We start from the raw sequence: 14,633 nt of genomic DNA, 5'->3' as shown, positions 1-14,633 counted from the left end.
TATTATGTGAATGGATTAAAATACTCATATACTTATATTCTTGTACTTTCATGTAATTAGAAAAGTCATGTGGTGTGCTAATGTTAAAAAGCATTTGGGATTAGTCCAAATGTTCATATACTAATGTAAAAATAATTTTGATTTGTTTTAATTATAGAAAACTGATAAATTGACTCTTAGAGTAGCCATTTTGTAACGAAGTAATGAAAATTTGATTGAGCGAAACTGGAATTTGGAATTAACACATCAATTGTTTATAAGAAAATTCTTAAGTTCAAAACTGGGATATGGTAAAAATTACACATTCTTACTCTTCATAATTATTTATCCAACTTTTCCTCATACACACCATTAGAATTATGCTTGAATGATAGTAAGATATTAGTAGCTATTCTTGGAATTGTAGTATTACTAAATAGAAGTCAAATGATGACTATAAAAGATATCTATATACGTTATCAAGCAATACCAATTGACATTTACAATGAATTCTTGTTCATAACGTTATGTAGTAATTTTCAGCTAGATCTCAATTCCAGACCCAATATGCTTGAAGTGGCCATAACATTAAACTAAAAAGGGGTTGAGAATGTAGTTTTATTGGGTTAATTGCAATGTGCATTTTGAACTGCCACTGATTTACATTTCATGCAGCTTATTGTTAATTTGAGCACTTCAATACTGTATGCCACAGTATGGTGCGACACATTATTCAACTCAATTGAAAACCAATAACGTTTTATTTTTGTTAAAAAGATTTTAGAAGGATTAATATTATATGCACCGTCAATGTAAAGATTTTTTACACTAACAGGAATAAGTATATGATACATGGACAAAAAGTAAATTTAAAATTTGAATGAAAATGATGTGACGTTCATCTAAATCTGCTTGTGTAAAAAAAAAAAAAAAAAAAATTACACTGGTCGTGTATAAAAATTAATCCCATTTTAGTAACCATGATTTGCATCTATTTATCATAATACTCATGCTTATTTTGGACCAATAAAGTATCTCCAAGAACAAAAGCTAAAAATATTTTCATTGGTTTTCAACTCACCTAAGCAATTTGCTACAATTTGGCTGCATAACATACTTAATTACAACAATAGTTTAAAATACAAATCACCAATTATTGATAGTTTAAGGGTATATATTGCAATTATTATCTAGTTAATTTTTTATAGTAATTTCCTTTTTCATTTCTGCTTCCTTCCATCGTCTCCTATTTTTTTGCACGATATTCATAGAATCTCCAATTCAATAGTTTGATAAATTTTCATTTTAATGACGTGGAGTCTGGCCCCTTTTTTTCCCCTTTTCTGTCAAATAAGAGTAATACTCGTAATTTTTCCCAATTCAACATTTCAGATTGAAGAGATTATTACACGTCTATATGATTATAAAAAAATTAATTAAGATTTGACTAATAAATCTTCAATTTTTTATGCATTAAATTATCGATATCTATTGGAAACTCTCATGTACGTTTTTCTATGTATTTTTGTTAATTAAAAATTAATGACAGCAATCTCGAAGTTGGACATGTGATTGGTCGGCTTATTTGATGCTCATAGCAGTTTTTTTTTCAATTTATATTATTCATTCAATCTTAGTTTACTTGTACAGTAATGCAGTTGACTAATTTTTGTTGTAAGGCTAGTTTATTAAGACTCTTTCCGAAATTGAAATGTAGAGTGTTTTGCAAAAACTAGTTTTTCAAATACAATAAAAATTTGTAAAAAGTAATTTAAAAGGTAATCTAAAAATTAGTTTAAATTTTTTAAAAATTTTAAAAAATATCTCAAAATATATTTTAGAAACTCTTCTACTCTTAAATATCTCAAAATATTTTCAAAAAATATCCCAAAATATACTCTAAAAACTCTGTTATAGCAAAATTTTTCAAAAACACCCCAAAAAACAGCTAATTCAAACAGGCATTAAAATTTTGAGCGAGAAGATCAGTGGAAAAAAGGGTTGATGTTTGAATCTTATAAAGATTGTGCGATTTTGTAAAGTAGCACAGAAAGTCGGCACCAGGGGATTAGCAGGAGTTGATACGGTTTAAGCTGAAACATGTTGCTCCAAATGAGCGTTACAGTAGACTACTATAGTTGAAAATTCACCTTATTTGGATTGCCATTTTTTCACAAAAAAATATGTTATGTCTTCCGTAAATATATTTTTTAATTATATTTTTATCTCACATATATTAAATCATTATAATTTATTATTTTTATAAAAACTCCAAAAAAAAATAGCTATCAGGACAGACTTGTACGCTAGAATGTAGCATGGCAAATACATGTCTTGGTTCACTTGATGAGAAGCTCACTCTAAACAGGTCTATTCATGGATGAGGATACATTGGCGGAAGTATGGGCGGTAGCTTTTGTGGGCAATGCCTGTCTCCATCCCAAGCCTTCCAAGCAGCCAGAAATGTCATACATACTCAAGGCTTTGTGAAAATCCTTCCACCGTGGTGAAGGGCAAGTCTCCGGTGGCCAGCCCATGGAAAGGATTAAAATGCCCAAGGAACCAAATAGACTAGTGAACCAATGAACCATTCAACCGAAATGATTTTTTTGAAGAACCGTCTGAGTCACAATTGCACTTGTCTGGTTGTCCCTTGCTCCAGCACACCAATTTTGACCGACAAATTAATCACTGGGTCTTGGTCAGAGTCCCTTAGATCTCTTCCGTGCATTAGGCTTCGTTTGGGAGTGGAGGATTTGGACAGAAAAGAAAGGGAAAGAAGAGAAAGTTAACTTTTCTTTCGTCTGTTAATTTTTAGTAGGAAAGAAAAGAAGGGAAATGGAAGGATTTAAGAGAATAAATAGTAGGCAAAATTTTTCCTCTCAAATTGGAGAGAAAGTTGGAGGAAGTTTATGAAAGTTTTTTAAAATACCTATTTTGTCCTTAAAAATGTCTTGAACAAATATTTAATGACTTTCATATCCAAAATTATTTCACTAATTCTCAAAACTCCCAAACAACATAACAATCTCTTCTCTTCTCTCATAACTTAAGTTTTCCCTTCTTCTCTTTTTTCTATCCTAAACTCCCAAACTTAGCTAGATTGGGTGATTCAAACCCCGCTTCTTATTCTTAAAAAAATAAAATAGTGCACTTGTTTGGTCTAATAATTCATTCTGCAAACTTTCTCCTCCTCCCATAGAGTAGGAATAAAAGTTAGTTAGTTAATTATCATTGTCAACCAAAAAAAGAGAGAGAGAAAGACACACACACACACACACACAAATTAACACTTGATATTTTATTCTTGTGCAGCAAAATACTCCCGTTTCTTTTATCATCAAGATTCACATAAGGGTTTGTTTGGATAGAGTATTATTTGAAATATTATTTAGAATAATTACTGTAGCACCTTTTGTGATGTGCTGTATGTGAGATAAAAAGGTAATTGGGAATATAAAAAGGTGAGTTGAAAAATGTGTTTATGATGCAAGTGAAATATTATTTGAAATATTTGAAATTGGGAAATATTATATGATGCAAGCGAAATATTATTTCTTCGTCATGTTAACTTTATCTTCTTTTTTTTGTTCATTTTAGCTTTCCTTTTTTAGTTCTTTCCTTTTCCTTTTCTTCATTTTAAACCTTCCTCCAAATTCCTTTACATAATTGATACTCATAGTCAAGTTACCAAAGATAAAAACCTAAAAATCAGTATTAATTTTAATGAATATCCTATGTTTTTAATAAAATGTTGCTAATATATTGACATTCACAATTTTTTGACTTTAGATTATAGTCAATTACTCTCAAACTTTGACCTATGAATTTGAAATACTCGTGTGTTTTTATTAATGATAAATTCACTCTTAGGGTTTTCTAATGAGAGATTCTTCTCTCCTAAAATCTCCTAATGAAAGTTTCTTTTTTTCTATATTGTTCTAGTGAGAGTTTTGTTCTCTCCAAGGTTTTATCTCGTGATAGCATTTTTTTTTTTTTAACTTGTACTAGTTTTAATTAGATTTGACTATAAGAAGACATGTATAGATGTATTGGGTTATAATGATTCATCTGGTTGAAAGATATATAAGAACATCAATATTATCTTTATTCATATTGATTTCTTAGATCTGTTATATTTATTGATTTCAGATCTATATGTAAATGTATCATGTTTGTTTGATATATTTTATGCCATTAGTGCATATTTATTGAATGAAACAATCTGTTCTATAGAAAAATAATAAATTCACTAGTGCAATTAAATATTAAGATTACTCAATTCTTTCAACGAAAGTTGGATTATTCCAAAATCATATAATTATTTTTTAAATCATAAAAATTATTTATGACACACTTGTAAAATCACAGGTCTATAACGGTTGAACCAGTGACTGTTACCCAATCAAATTTTCCGGTTTGAGGCACAGTATTGGTTTCAAAACCCTGCCTCAGATTTTTTTTCCTACTCATACCGAAATCAATTTCGTGATTTTCAACCAGCTTGTACAAAAGAAGTGGAGTACGTCACGAATCAACTTTCATAGCCAGACTGAAGTTTTACCAACCAATCAAAATGCAAATACCACTAGTTTAATCAATCTTTCCACCAAACAAAATCTATTAGATTAATCAATCAAGATGTCCAGAATTTACGACAACTGGGAAAGGCTAGTCGGAGCTACACTGCTCAGGGAGGAGCTCCGGCTCATTGCTCAAAGAACTCCCAGCGATCTTTCTTCAGCATCATCAATACCATCACCATCTCTATCACCATCGCCATCATCGCTGGCCAGGAGTTCATTTACATACGATGAAATTCTCCAAGCCACCGATAACTTCAGCAGCTCCAACTTGATCATGTATGCCCGCACAGGGGATCTGTTTTGGGGTGCTTTAGATGCTGGAATTCGGGTAGTAGTGAAGAAAGTTGACTTGTCGTTGATCAATAGAATTTCCTTCATGCAAGAACTGGAATTTTACAACAAGGTTTCTCATCCTAGATTTGTCCCTCTTTTGGGGCACTGCTTGGAGAATGACAATCACAAGTTTCTTGTTTACAAATACATGCCTCATATGGACTTGCACAGCTTTTGGTTCAGGAATGTTGTTCCATTTTACCGCGGTAAGAATTTAGATTGGTTGAAGTGGGAAACGAGATTGAAGATAGCAAGAGGAATTGCAGAGGGTCTGTGCTATTTACACCATAAATGTGATCCACCACTTGTTCATAGGTAGCCCATATTCGAATTTGGTTAGATTTATTTTTGTTCATTAATCTATTTATTTATTTATTGCATGTATAATATTAAAAAAAATCTCTTTACGACTTGTGTAGGAAGGTTAATCTTACATATGATATTTTTTTATTTTTAGTTTGGAAGGTTTGAATAGATTGTGGTCTTCACTTGACATACTTCTCTTTTGGTTTTTTTTTTTTTTTTTTTTGGGGGGGAAGAAACATCGATGCTAGTAGCATACTTCTTGATGATGATTTTGAAGTGCGGCTGGGGAGACTCCATGAGGTCTGTACTCAAGCGAAAGAGACGAATGGGAGTAGGTTTTCCAGGTACGTGTTTGACCAAGTATGCATTTGGCTAATTTTGGTGTGCTTTCCTTTTAGGATTTTTTTAAAAAGATTCTTCTTAGACATTGATTAATATATTTTTCCACGCATGTTCCATTTTCAAGAAAGTACTAAGGAAATAATTTTTTAAAAATGAAGTATATTTTTTTTCGATCTTTATTTCAAGTGTCATATTTTTGGAATGCAAGATTAATTAGGAAAAATAAGCAAATACAAGGGGCAGTAGATAAAATTAAATAGGAAATGTATATAAATATAAGGAAGGGTAATAATTGTTAATATATGTACACATGGTAAATTATGTGAGTTCTAGATGTGCTAACGGATACCAAATCGAAAAATGGAGAATTCTTGTTTAAGGCAAAAAAATTTGAAAATATATTTCTGAAAATTCGAAATTATTCAAAGCTACCAGTTTGCTGCTTTCCGAATTTCTAATTTCTAGTTTAAGGCAAATTCTTAAGTGCAGAAAAGAACTCCCTTTTTTGGCATTGCCATAAACTTATAGGTGACAAACAAACCCATTTAATTAAATTTACCCATACCCGCCAATGAATAGATGGACATGGGTATCTTAAGTTTTTACATATGGGTATAAATGGGTTTACCCAATAATACCCATTGAATAAATGTGGGTAATTTATCAAACCCAATTAACCCATTTAGAATTGTAACCCATCAAACCTCCTCCCTTCCCCCACTTTTTTTTTTTTAGATTTTTCATTTTATTATAATGTTAACTACTTTTTTTTCATTATTATTATTATTATTATTTGTTAGTTTTATCTTATCATTTTATTTTCTCTTAGTTTGTTAACTTGCTCATTTTTTAGCATTACCAATTTATGACAAATTTTAGCCTCTTTTCTTACCTTTCCAAAATAAAATTTTAAATTTACACACAAAAAAATGCTAGGGTTTCAAGATTTTTTAATTAAGTTTTTATGTTAACTTTCATAGTACTTAGTTCAATTTTTATATTCTATTGTTCAATTATTAAATAATATGTAATTTTACGACATAGAGTACGGATGGAAAAAAAAATTGGTAATTAGGCTTAATGAGTATTATTAGTAAATATTTAAAATTAATGATGGGTGCAAAATGTGATGTAAATTGATAATTTAGTTTACAAAAATGAATTTAAATGAGTTTACAAAAAATTAAAATAAATTTGTTATAAATGGGTAATTGGGTTACCCAATTCAATTTTTGACTTACCCATTTATACCCATATAATTAAATGGGTATAAATGGATTGACTCGCTTATACTCATTACCCATTTTAACCAACTCAAACCCGTTCAAGTAACTCATTTTGACACATCTACCATAAACTTATAATGATATTTGAGGATTCATTGTCCAAAAGGGCAAAAATCAACATGAACGGTGAACTTTTTTATGTAACGAGTGCTAAACTGCTGATTGATTTTCAGCAGCATCCAAATCGGTACTATAGTGTATGTCTCCTATACTAATACTGTAGCTTAGCTAAGTTTTGTGACATTCTCTCTTCATTTTGAACAGGGGTTTTGAGAGAAGTATTTCTGGTACGCGGAATCTACATGTAGCTTATATCAAGTTATTTTGAGCAGTCCCTTTTAATATATAACTGTAAGACTTTCAAAATATGTTTGTCTAAAGCATGTCTTGAATGGCCAGGTACATCTGATGCAACGTGTGCCTATGATGTTTATTGCTTTGGAATGGTCTTGCTTGAGCTGGTCACAGGTAGGATGAAATATAGCCTTCCAAATTATCATATAACAAAGGATAGCATGCCAAACACCTTGTCCAACGTTATTTCACAGGATAAGAAACTTATTCTAAACATCGTAGATGGGTCTTTAACCATAGGTGAGGTTCTTTTGAAGGAAATCTGGGCTGTAGCTTTTGTTGCCAAGGCATGCCTGGATCCCAAGCCTTCTAGGCGGCCACAAATGTCACATGTACTCGAGGCTTTACACAATCCTTCAATCGTTGTAAATGGCAAGTGGAAAGGAAAAAGAATCGGATTGATCCAGTTTAGTTAGTAGGAATATTAACCAGGTGATCATGAGATCGTTGGTTAGCATTAATCTCGATTCTAAAATTGAAACCTCGTTTTTTTTTCTGGGCATGCCTGAAAATACTTGTTCTTTCAATGGATAATTGTAAGATCTTGTGCTTTTTTTTTTTTTTCATGTCTACCAATCTAGAGTGCCTACATACCCTTGGCCACATGAATTAATATGGCTGGTTTCCTATTATATAATCAGCCAATTTTGATCGGGATTGTTCAAAGTTCGGTTGTTGCTTTGATTGTTTGCATGCCTGGTATGATAGGAATAAAAAGAACTTATAGATCATTTATAATAAAGCCATTCATAAAGTACACTTTGATACAGCAATGGAGGGGGGTTGCAAAAAATTAACATTTATGCCTTGAATCATATGTACTAAGCTGGTAACTGTGTTGGATTAACCTTCCATTGCCATGTTGAATTCCATCTGGTATCTTTGGGCTGTAGGCCGTAGAGCCAGATTTGGGCTGTTGGATTAACCAGCGGCCTTTTGAACTGTTGGCCATCATCAACAACTTAAATCTATATATATAGTGATTATGCACTCCTTAAAATCTTATCAACAATACTATCTATATATAATGATCAGAAAATAATTTGCTCATCTAACATGCACTTTCTTTTGGAGTTGAATGTATCGAATACTCCCAAAATTATGCATTGAGTTTTCTAATTGAATATATTGAATAATTACAAAATATTTGAAATATTAGGAATTAGAGGTAAAGATATTATTTGTGTAAGTGACTTTTAAGAAGGCAGACACATTAAAAAAAAAGATGCACAAAATATACAGTTTGATTTTGAAAAGAATTTTCTAAAATCTTTAATCTATACTATATACAAAGGAAGATGGTTTATGGTGTAAGCAAATATTGTCACTTTATATATTCTTTCTAAAGTTCCCTATATAAATCTACCCACAATCTCATTTATGAATTTGTAATGGGTATGCGGTGTAGCAAAATCTAGTTTAGTTTTATTTTTTTGAAATTTAAATTCTATCTACATATTCTGGATAGAATAGACATTGTAGCTGCAAGCTTTGGGGCAGAAGGGACAGGATGTAACAAAACATAGAGTTGGCCAAAATTTGGCACAATATAAACTATTGGCTCCATTTGCATTGGCTGTTTTTTAGAATGTTTTTGAAATATTTTATTATAATATTGTATATGAAAAACTTTTACTGTAAATGTTTTTTATGATTTTTTGGAGGTGTTTTTGGAATATATTTTGGGGTACCTTTTAAAATTAAAATATTTTTAAAATGCTTTTTAAAAATTAATACTACTACCCACAACCACCACGGCCACCACCCCCTCTCTCTTCTTTTCTCCTCTCCTTACTCTTCCTCCTCCTTCTCCTCCTCCCCTCCCCTTCCTACCCCATCCCCCAACTCTCCCCTCCCCCTCTCGATCTAGCTGCGACCAGATTGTGGGAGGAAAGGGAAGGGAGGGTTGGAAAGTGGGAAGGAAGGGAAAGGGAAGAGAAAGAGGGAAGGGGAAGAGAGGAGGGGGGAGACGGAGGAGAGGGAGGACGAAGAGGGAGGGGGAGGAGGAAGGGAAGGGGTGGTGGTGGTAGTGGGTGGGGGTGGGTGTAAAATATTGTGGAATTTATTTTTAAATTTTTTTAATGTATATTTGCCAGTTGTTTTTGATATATTGTATGGATAAAATGTTTTTTAAATTATTTTTATTTGTATATTACTGTAGCATTGTATTCGAAAAACTAGTTTTTGAAAAAATAGGTCAATCCAAACAAAGCTTAATTTTAAAAATTGGATCTACCCAAACGTGAGCCAAATCTTGAAGATAATTGAACCCGTGTGCTATCATCCGGCTTGTGATGCATTTGGGCTTTTTACTTACACTTCTAGGTGTCATGGGCTTGAATCAGAATACTTTTCTTCCTTGAGACTGTAATCTCTCCCTAGTAACCCCCCAAGAAAAAAAGAAATTTACATTCTATTGTATATAGTATATACAAAAAAATAACGCTGGCACTAAAGATAGCCTTAAAAATAGTGACACGTTAATAACAATAATAAACAAAGGCAACAAATTTTAAAAAACAAAAGAAACCTTTCTAAGGTTAATTTCCAGTTTGCTTCCTTGGACTTTCCAATGATTTGCACTTGACACCCTCAACTTTAATATGGGACATTTTACACCCTAAGTTCGTTAGTATATCCTATTTAGGAGCATCAAACTTGGAACACAATGTAAAACCAACAAAACTATTCCAGATAGAATATTGCCTTTTGATAAAATAGAAAAATGATGTGTATCCAATCCCTAATAATTTCTAACACAATTTGCAAATAGATTCTAAAATTAAATTTCTAATTCTTAATAACCAACTGCACTTCTAATTTATTTGCAATAATATTATAGTAATATACTATAACGTTTACTGCTATATACTAAATGAATACATATAGTGTTAACCTACTAATGTGTTATACAAATATGAATATGATACTATGGTGTGTATTGGGTCTGTTAGGATGATTTTTGGTTAGCAATTGGCATTAGCTATTGAAACTTCGGAATTTCCCATAGGTTCCAAAGAAATGAACCCATCTTTGGCTGGTTTCGCCTAGTAGTCTCTAGAAGCTGAATCTTTTTATAAGTTATGGAGAATGGCAATAGACGGTAGAAGTGATTATGGGCTTGTTCTCAGTTGATTATTGTATTGATTACGGATTCTAATTTTGAATGATCAATTCGTAATGTCCTCATTTATTTTTATATTCAGATTATAAATTTTTTTAATAATTAAAAAAGGTAAAATTTTATAATCAATTAAAGAGTAGTTTTTACTAATTGTAATTATTCTTTATACTCACTTTTTATAATCAGATTTTCCAAAATCTAAAACAAGCGAGAACAAGGCTGTTGTGCTAGTGGCCTCATGCAAGTAACTAAAAAAACAATGAGCAATAGCAAAATATCATTTGTATTCTCCAACCTCCAATCTGATTATACCTCTTTGTCCCAAACTTCTGTTTGTGATAAGTATCATTCCTTCGAGCACGACGACACTGCATTTTATCCACACAACTACTCTATAGACTAAGCTATTTGCTACAAACCTTGTACCCAAAAAGGATCCCGTAGTTGTTTCCTACAAATATTTGCTTCACTTTACCTAATAAAACTTGACCCTAAAGGCCCCTCACCATTGAAAAATAGGCATACTAAAACTAGTCCCTATATTTTAGATTTTTAGTCAAAACAAATGTAATTCCTAAAGTATTCAAAATTAGCCAAACTGGTCCTTTGTTTTTGGTGTCAATTAGTTCAGATGGCAAATTATTGCCTAGCATCTGGTCCCAATATTTTACGTATTCGGTTCTTGTTTTTTCAATTGGTGTTGTTCTTGCATGAGTAATAGGATTTTTTTTTTCTATAAGAGAACATGCATGAACGTCCCTTCAGAAATTATGCATTCCAAACAAACTTCCCAAACCAGCACTAGTTGGGCAAATATTTTTTTAAAACATCTCTATTTTAAGATATTGGTGGAAAAATGTTGTATTAACAAAATATAGCACTTTAAACATCTCTATTATAATCATGCACCTCTGTTTACATAAACCGTCACAAGTATTACACCCCACAAATAACTGAATAGCCAACTTAAAAACAGCAAATAGAAACAATCCACAACTTCTTATCTTTTTTTTTTAATGGGGACAAAATTCTGAATGGAGACTGAAATGAAAGAATCTTGCTCATAATTCCAATCGCTTGCTATATTACACAGAAACACTGAAGCCTTAGACGCCACTTTATATTGAGTTTCATATTCTTCCTAATCCTAAGCTCTAATTTCCTCCCAAATAAAAAACAACATAAACCCATGAAGCATTGACCCATAAATCTTGACTTTCACTTAGAGGGCCAAGAAATAGAGGTAAATAAGCATCTCTCCAAACTATCTTCCACCATATTGACACAAAATTCTGAAAAAGAAAAGAAGAGAGAGATTTGAAACCCAAAACACGAAGAAAAGAAATCTTTGCAAAAATGTAATAGTGGAGACTGGACAGATAGTTTATAATGGTTTGAAAGTACTATTCTGACTTGCACTGGAAGCCAATTGTCTAGTAAGGAGTTCAGCCAATCTAACCACAATTTGCATTACTCCACAAAATGGAACGGAATCTTTTTTTTTTTTTTTTTTGTGCACCGCCAGAGGGGTTTATAAAAGACCAATTTGATGATGTGTTTTCAACATCCCTCAAAGCTCAAACCATATCAAATTCTCCTCATCAACTCTTCTTTAACCCATCACCTTCCCCTTATCCTTATTTCATTTGAAACACTTCTATTTCCAATTATCTCTTCTTTTTCTCCCTGAAAAGTCAAGAAGAAAGATTCATGAAGAGGATTTATCGAGAATATTTGCTGCTGCAAGAACTTGGGATTCATCCAGAATCTTTGCTGCTGCAAGAACTTGGCAGCCCATCTTCATGATGATGGCTGTTGAACCCAACCAACATGGAACTCTCATTCCCGACGTAGTCAAGGTACTGCTGTCCCAAGGTTTGCTAATAAATTGACATGTATATCTTTCTTTCATGGAGACTAGCATGATAATTGCAATGATCCGGAAGATGAGGTATATCAGTACAAGAAAATGGGTCATTAGTGATAATATTCCTTAGTGATGATTTCAAAGTTGTCACATAATGGGGTTCTTTAACCACAACACCGCAAGTTGTCACAAACTCGTCACAGAAGCCAACTCCAGGGACAATGCTGTCACAAACAAATTCCGGTTAGGAAACATGGAGAGCGCGAGAACAATTTTTTTTTTTTTTAAAAAAAAAACAAATTTCCATTCCTTTTCTTTGAGAACTTTACCTTATTGTCAATGTATTTGTGTACATTTTGTATTGTAATTGAAAAGTAAAACTAAAGAATGTTATTAATTAACTTCAAATCAATGTAAATAGAAGTTTCTAATTGGACCAATTAGTAAATAAGAAAAATCCTAAAGTAATTTACTAATTTACTCTATGAATTTGGTGGACTTCAATTAAATAAATTCTTCTAAGGAATAATTATTTTTCCTTATGTAATTGATCTATTGCTATTAGAATGTAAAAAAAAAAAAAATGATTCTACTGTCAAGTACTTGTTGCATATATTATGAATATTTTGTCCACTTATTATGAAACTATAATTAGTTGAATCATAAAAGTTGATTAAGTAAATTAATACTTCTAGTTGAGATTCATGGAAAATTAGTATTAAATTCCTATAGATTCATGGTAATGCATGTTATCCATGCAAATTAGTACTAGTACTACAACTTCATGCAAGATTAACAATTAAGATATAGGGATCATCATCCGTATATTATCATTAGGCATGGAATAGTAGATTTTTTTTCTTTTATCCAAATTAATCAAATATGAAAGAGTTAACTGAAGCATCTATTATCATTAGGCGTGGAATAGTAGATTTTTTTTCTTTTATCCAAATTAATCAAATATGAAAGAGATATAAGATGTAGTACTCCAAATTTACAATTCTAGAAAACTGACAAAGTGTCAACACTTGTCTAACTATTAGAAGCTAATACAAATTTTGCCATCCGTTATGAAATATTTTACACAAATATTGAAATAATAGTAATTACTAATATTTAATGGATTACACTTCAAATCAATATTAAAGCTTTTTTTGGTAGGATTAAATATTAAAGTAATACCTTGAGATAAATGTTTAAAGGACAAGCAAAAGTGGTGCCACTCGATCAGGATTTTTTCTTTTTCTTTTTGCATAAAATAGAAAATAAAACGAAAACATCAGCTCCTTAACTCTATGGCCCTGTTTAACAAATGAGTTTATTGGGTATTTGTCTAAAATTTTACTATAACTTACTGTAGAATTTGTAGGAAAATTTTTTGAATTGTGTAAAAACTTTTCTTTTTAACAAAAAAAAAGAAAAGCAAATTATCCGGTTGGCCACTAAACTTTTGCAATCATCGAGTTTTGGTCACTCGACTATTAAAAATTTAGTTTTGGCCACTAAAATGTATAAAGTTAAGACGCGAGGCCATTCTATTAGGTTTAGCTATTAAGTTCGCCGATCTGTCTGTCCGCGCGATTTCCAAGACAAAAGGCAAGGTCAATTTAGGAAGTTCAACATGCATCTTCTTCTTCTTATTGTATAAACCTAAAGAAGGTAGAGCACCCGAGAAACTACAAGAGAGAAGGAAATGGAAGAAGCCCAACTTGGATTAGAGGAAGTAGGACCAAGCTCAACGCCACCAAAAGCCGTGCCAACAAGATCCATGCCGCCTGCATCATGCCTCATCTGCCTACTTGTGTTTGTGGGATGAAGACAGTAATGATAGCTTCATGGACTGCACAAAATCCGGGAAGAAGATTTGCCAAATGCGCATTGGGGGAGCCTATTCATCACTTTTTAATTGATTATTGTGAGATCCAGTAAAAGAGGCCTGGTTTTGGCTGGAATCTCTACAGTATCTATGAATTTTAAGAAGTAGATGCTTATAATTAATAGTTGAAGGGCTAGATAAAAATTAACAATCTTCTATCAAGCCTACATTGCTTACTTTGTTCACACTACTCGTACAACTTCAGCCTGTTGGAGAAAATTCTGGCAAAATCTTACACTCTGGTTTGTGGCAAGGGGTTCCTCGAGAGTCAAGAGGTACAATTACGGATGCTACATTTTCATGTGATGGCATCTATATATTTGCAAGCCTTGAAGATGGAAGCATATTTGTGTTGACTAGTATAGAGCTGGAGCCATGGTGCCAGATCAATCCTACAGCATATCTCCCTTCTGATCCAAGGTACATATCAGCTACATTTACTCTAAATAGATGACAGTAACTCCAGTCTCACTTGTGCTTTATGTACAACAGCAGCACAAGGCTTCACCCGCTTGCTATTGATGCTTATCCATCAGAATCCAATCAGTTTGCAGTAGGACTAACTGATGGAGGAGTTTGC

At 32.2% G+C, this 14,633-nt stretch overlaps 1 protein-coding gene across 4 annotated transcripts; it reads left to right on the top strand.

The window, feature by feature from the left end:
• The first annotated feature begins 4,424 nt into the window (after positions 1–4,424).
• LOC113703141 (probable LRR receptor-like serine/threonine-protein kinase At2g16250) lies at positions 4,425–7,838 on the top strand. 4 transcript variants are annotated; one of them, XM_072061975.1, is made up of 5 exons: positions 4,426–5,213; positions 5,438–5,548; positions 7,097–7,119; positions 7,232–7,300; positions 7,427–7,838. In XM_072061975.1, exons 1-5 carry the CDS (start codon positions 4,621–4,623, stop codon positions 7,600–7,602), a joined length of 972 nt encoding a protein of 323 aa, XP_071918076.1. In that variant the 5' UTR covers positions 4,426–4,620; the 3' UTR covers positions 7,603–7,838. The 4 variants fall into 4 exon arrangements, with proteins under 4 accessions (XP_071918075.1, XP_071918076.1, XP_071918078.1 ...); XM_072061977.1 differs by having other exon boundaries at positions 4,427–5,213; positions 7,381–7,838; XM_072061976.1 differs by having other exon boundaries at positions 4,428–5,213; positions 7,444–7,838.
• The last annotated feature ends 6,795 nt before the right edge of the window (positions 7,839–14,633 follow it).

Source organism: Coffea arabica, chromosome 8e (assembly GCF_036785885.1).
Source record: "Coffea arabica cultivar ET-39 chromosome 8e, Coffea Arabica ET-39 HiFi, whole genome shotgun sequence".
Classification (NCBI taxonomy): domain Eukaryota; kingdom Viridiplantae; phylum Streptophyta; class Magnoliopsida; order Gentianales; family Rubiaceae; genus Coffea; species Coffea arabica.
Note: the sequence above shows the minus strand (reverse complement) of the source record. Positions and strands in the feature narration are given on the sequence as shown.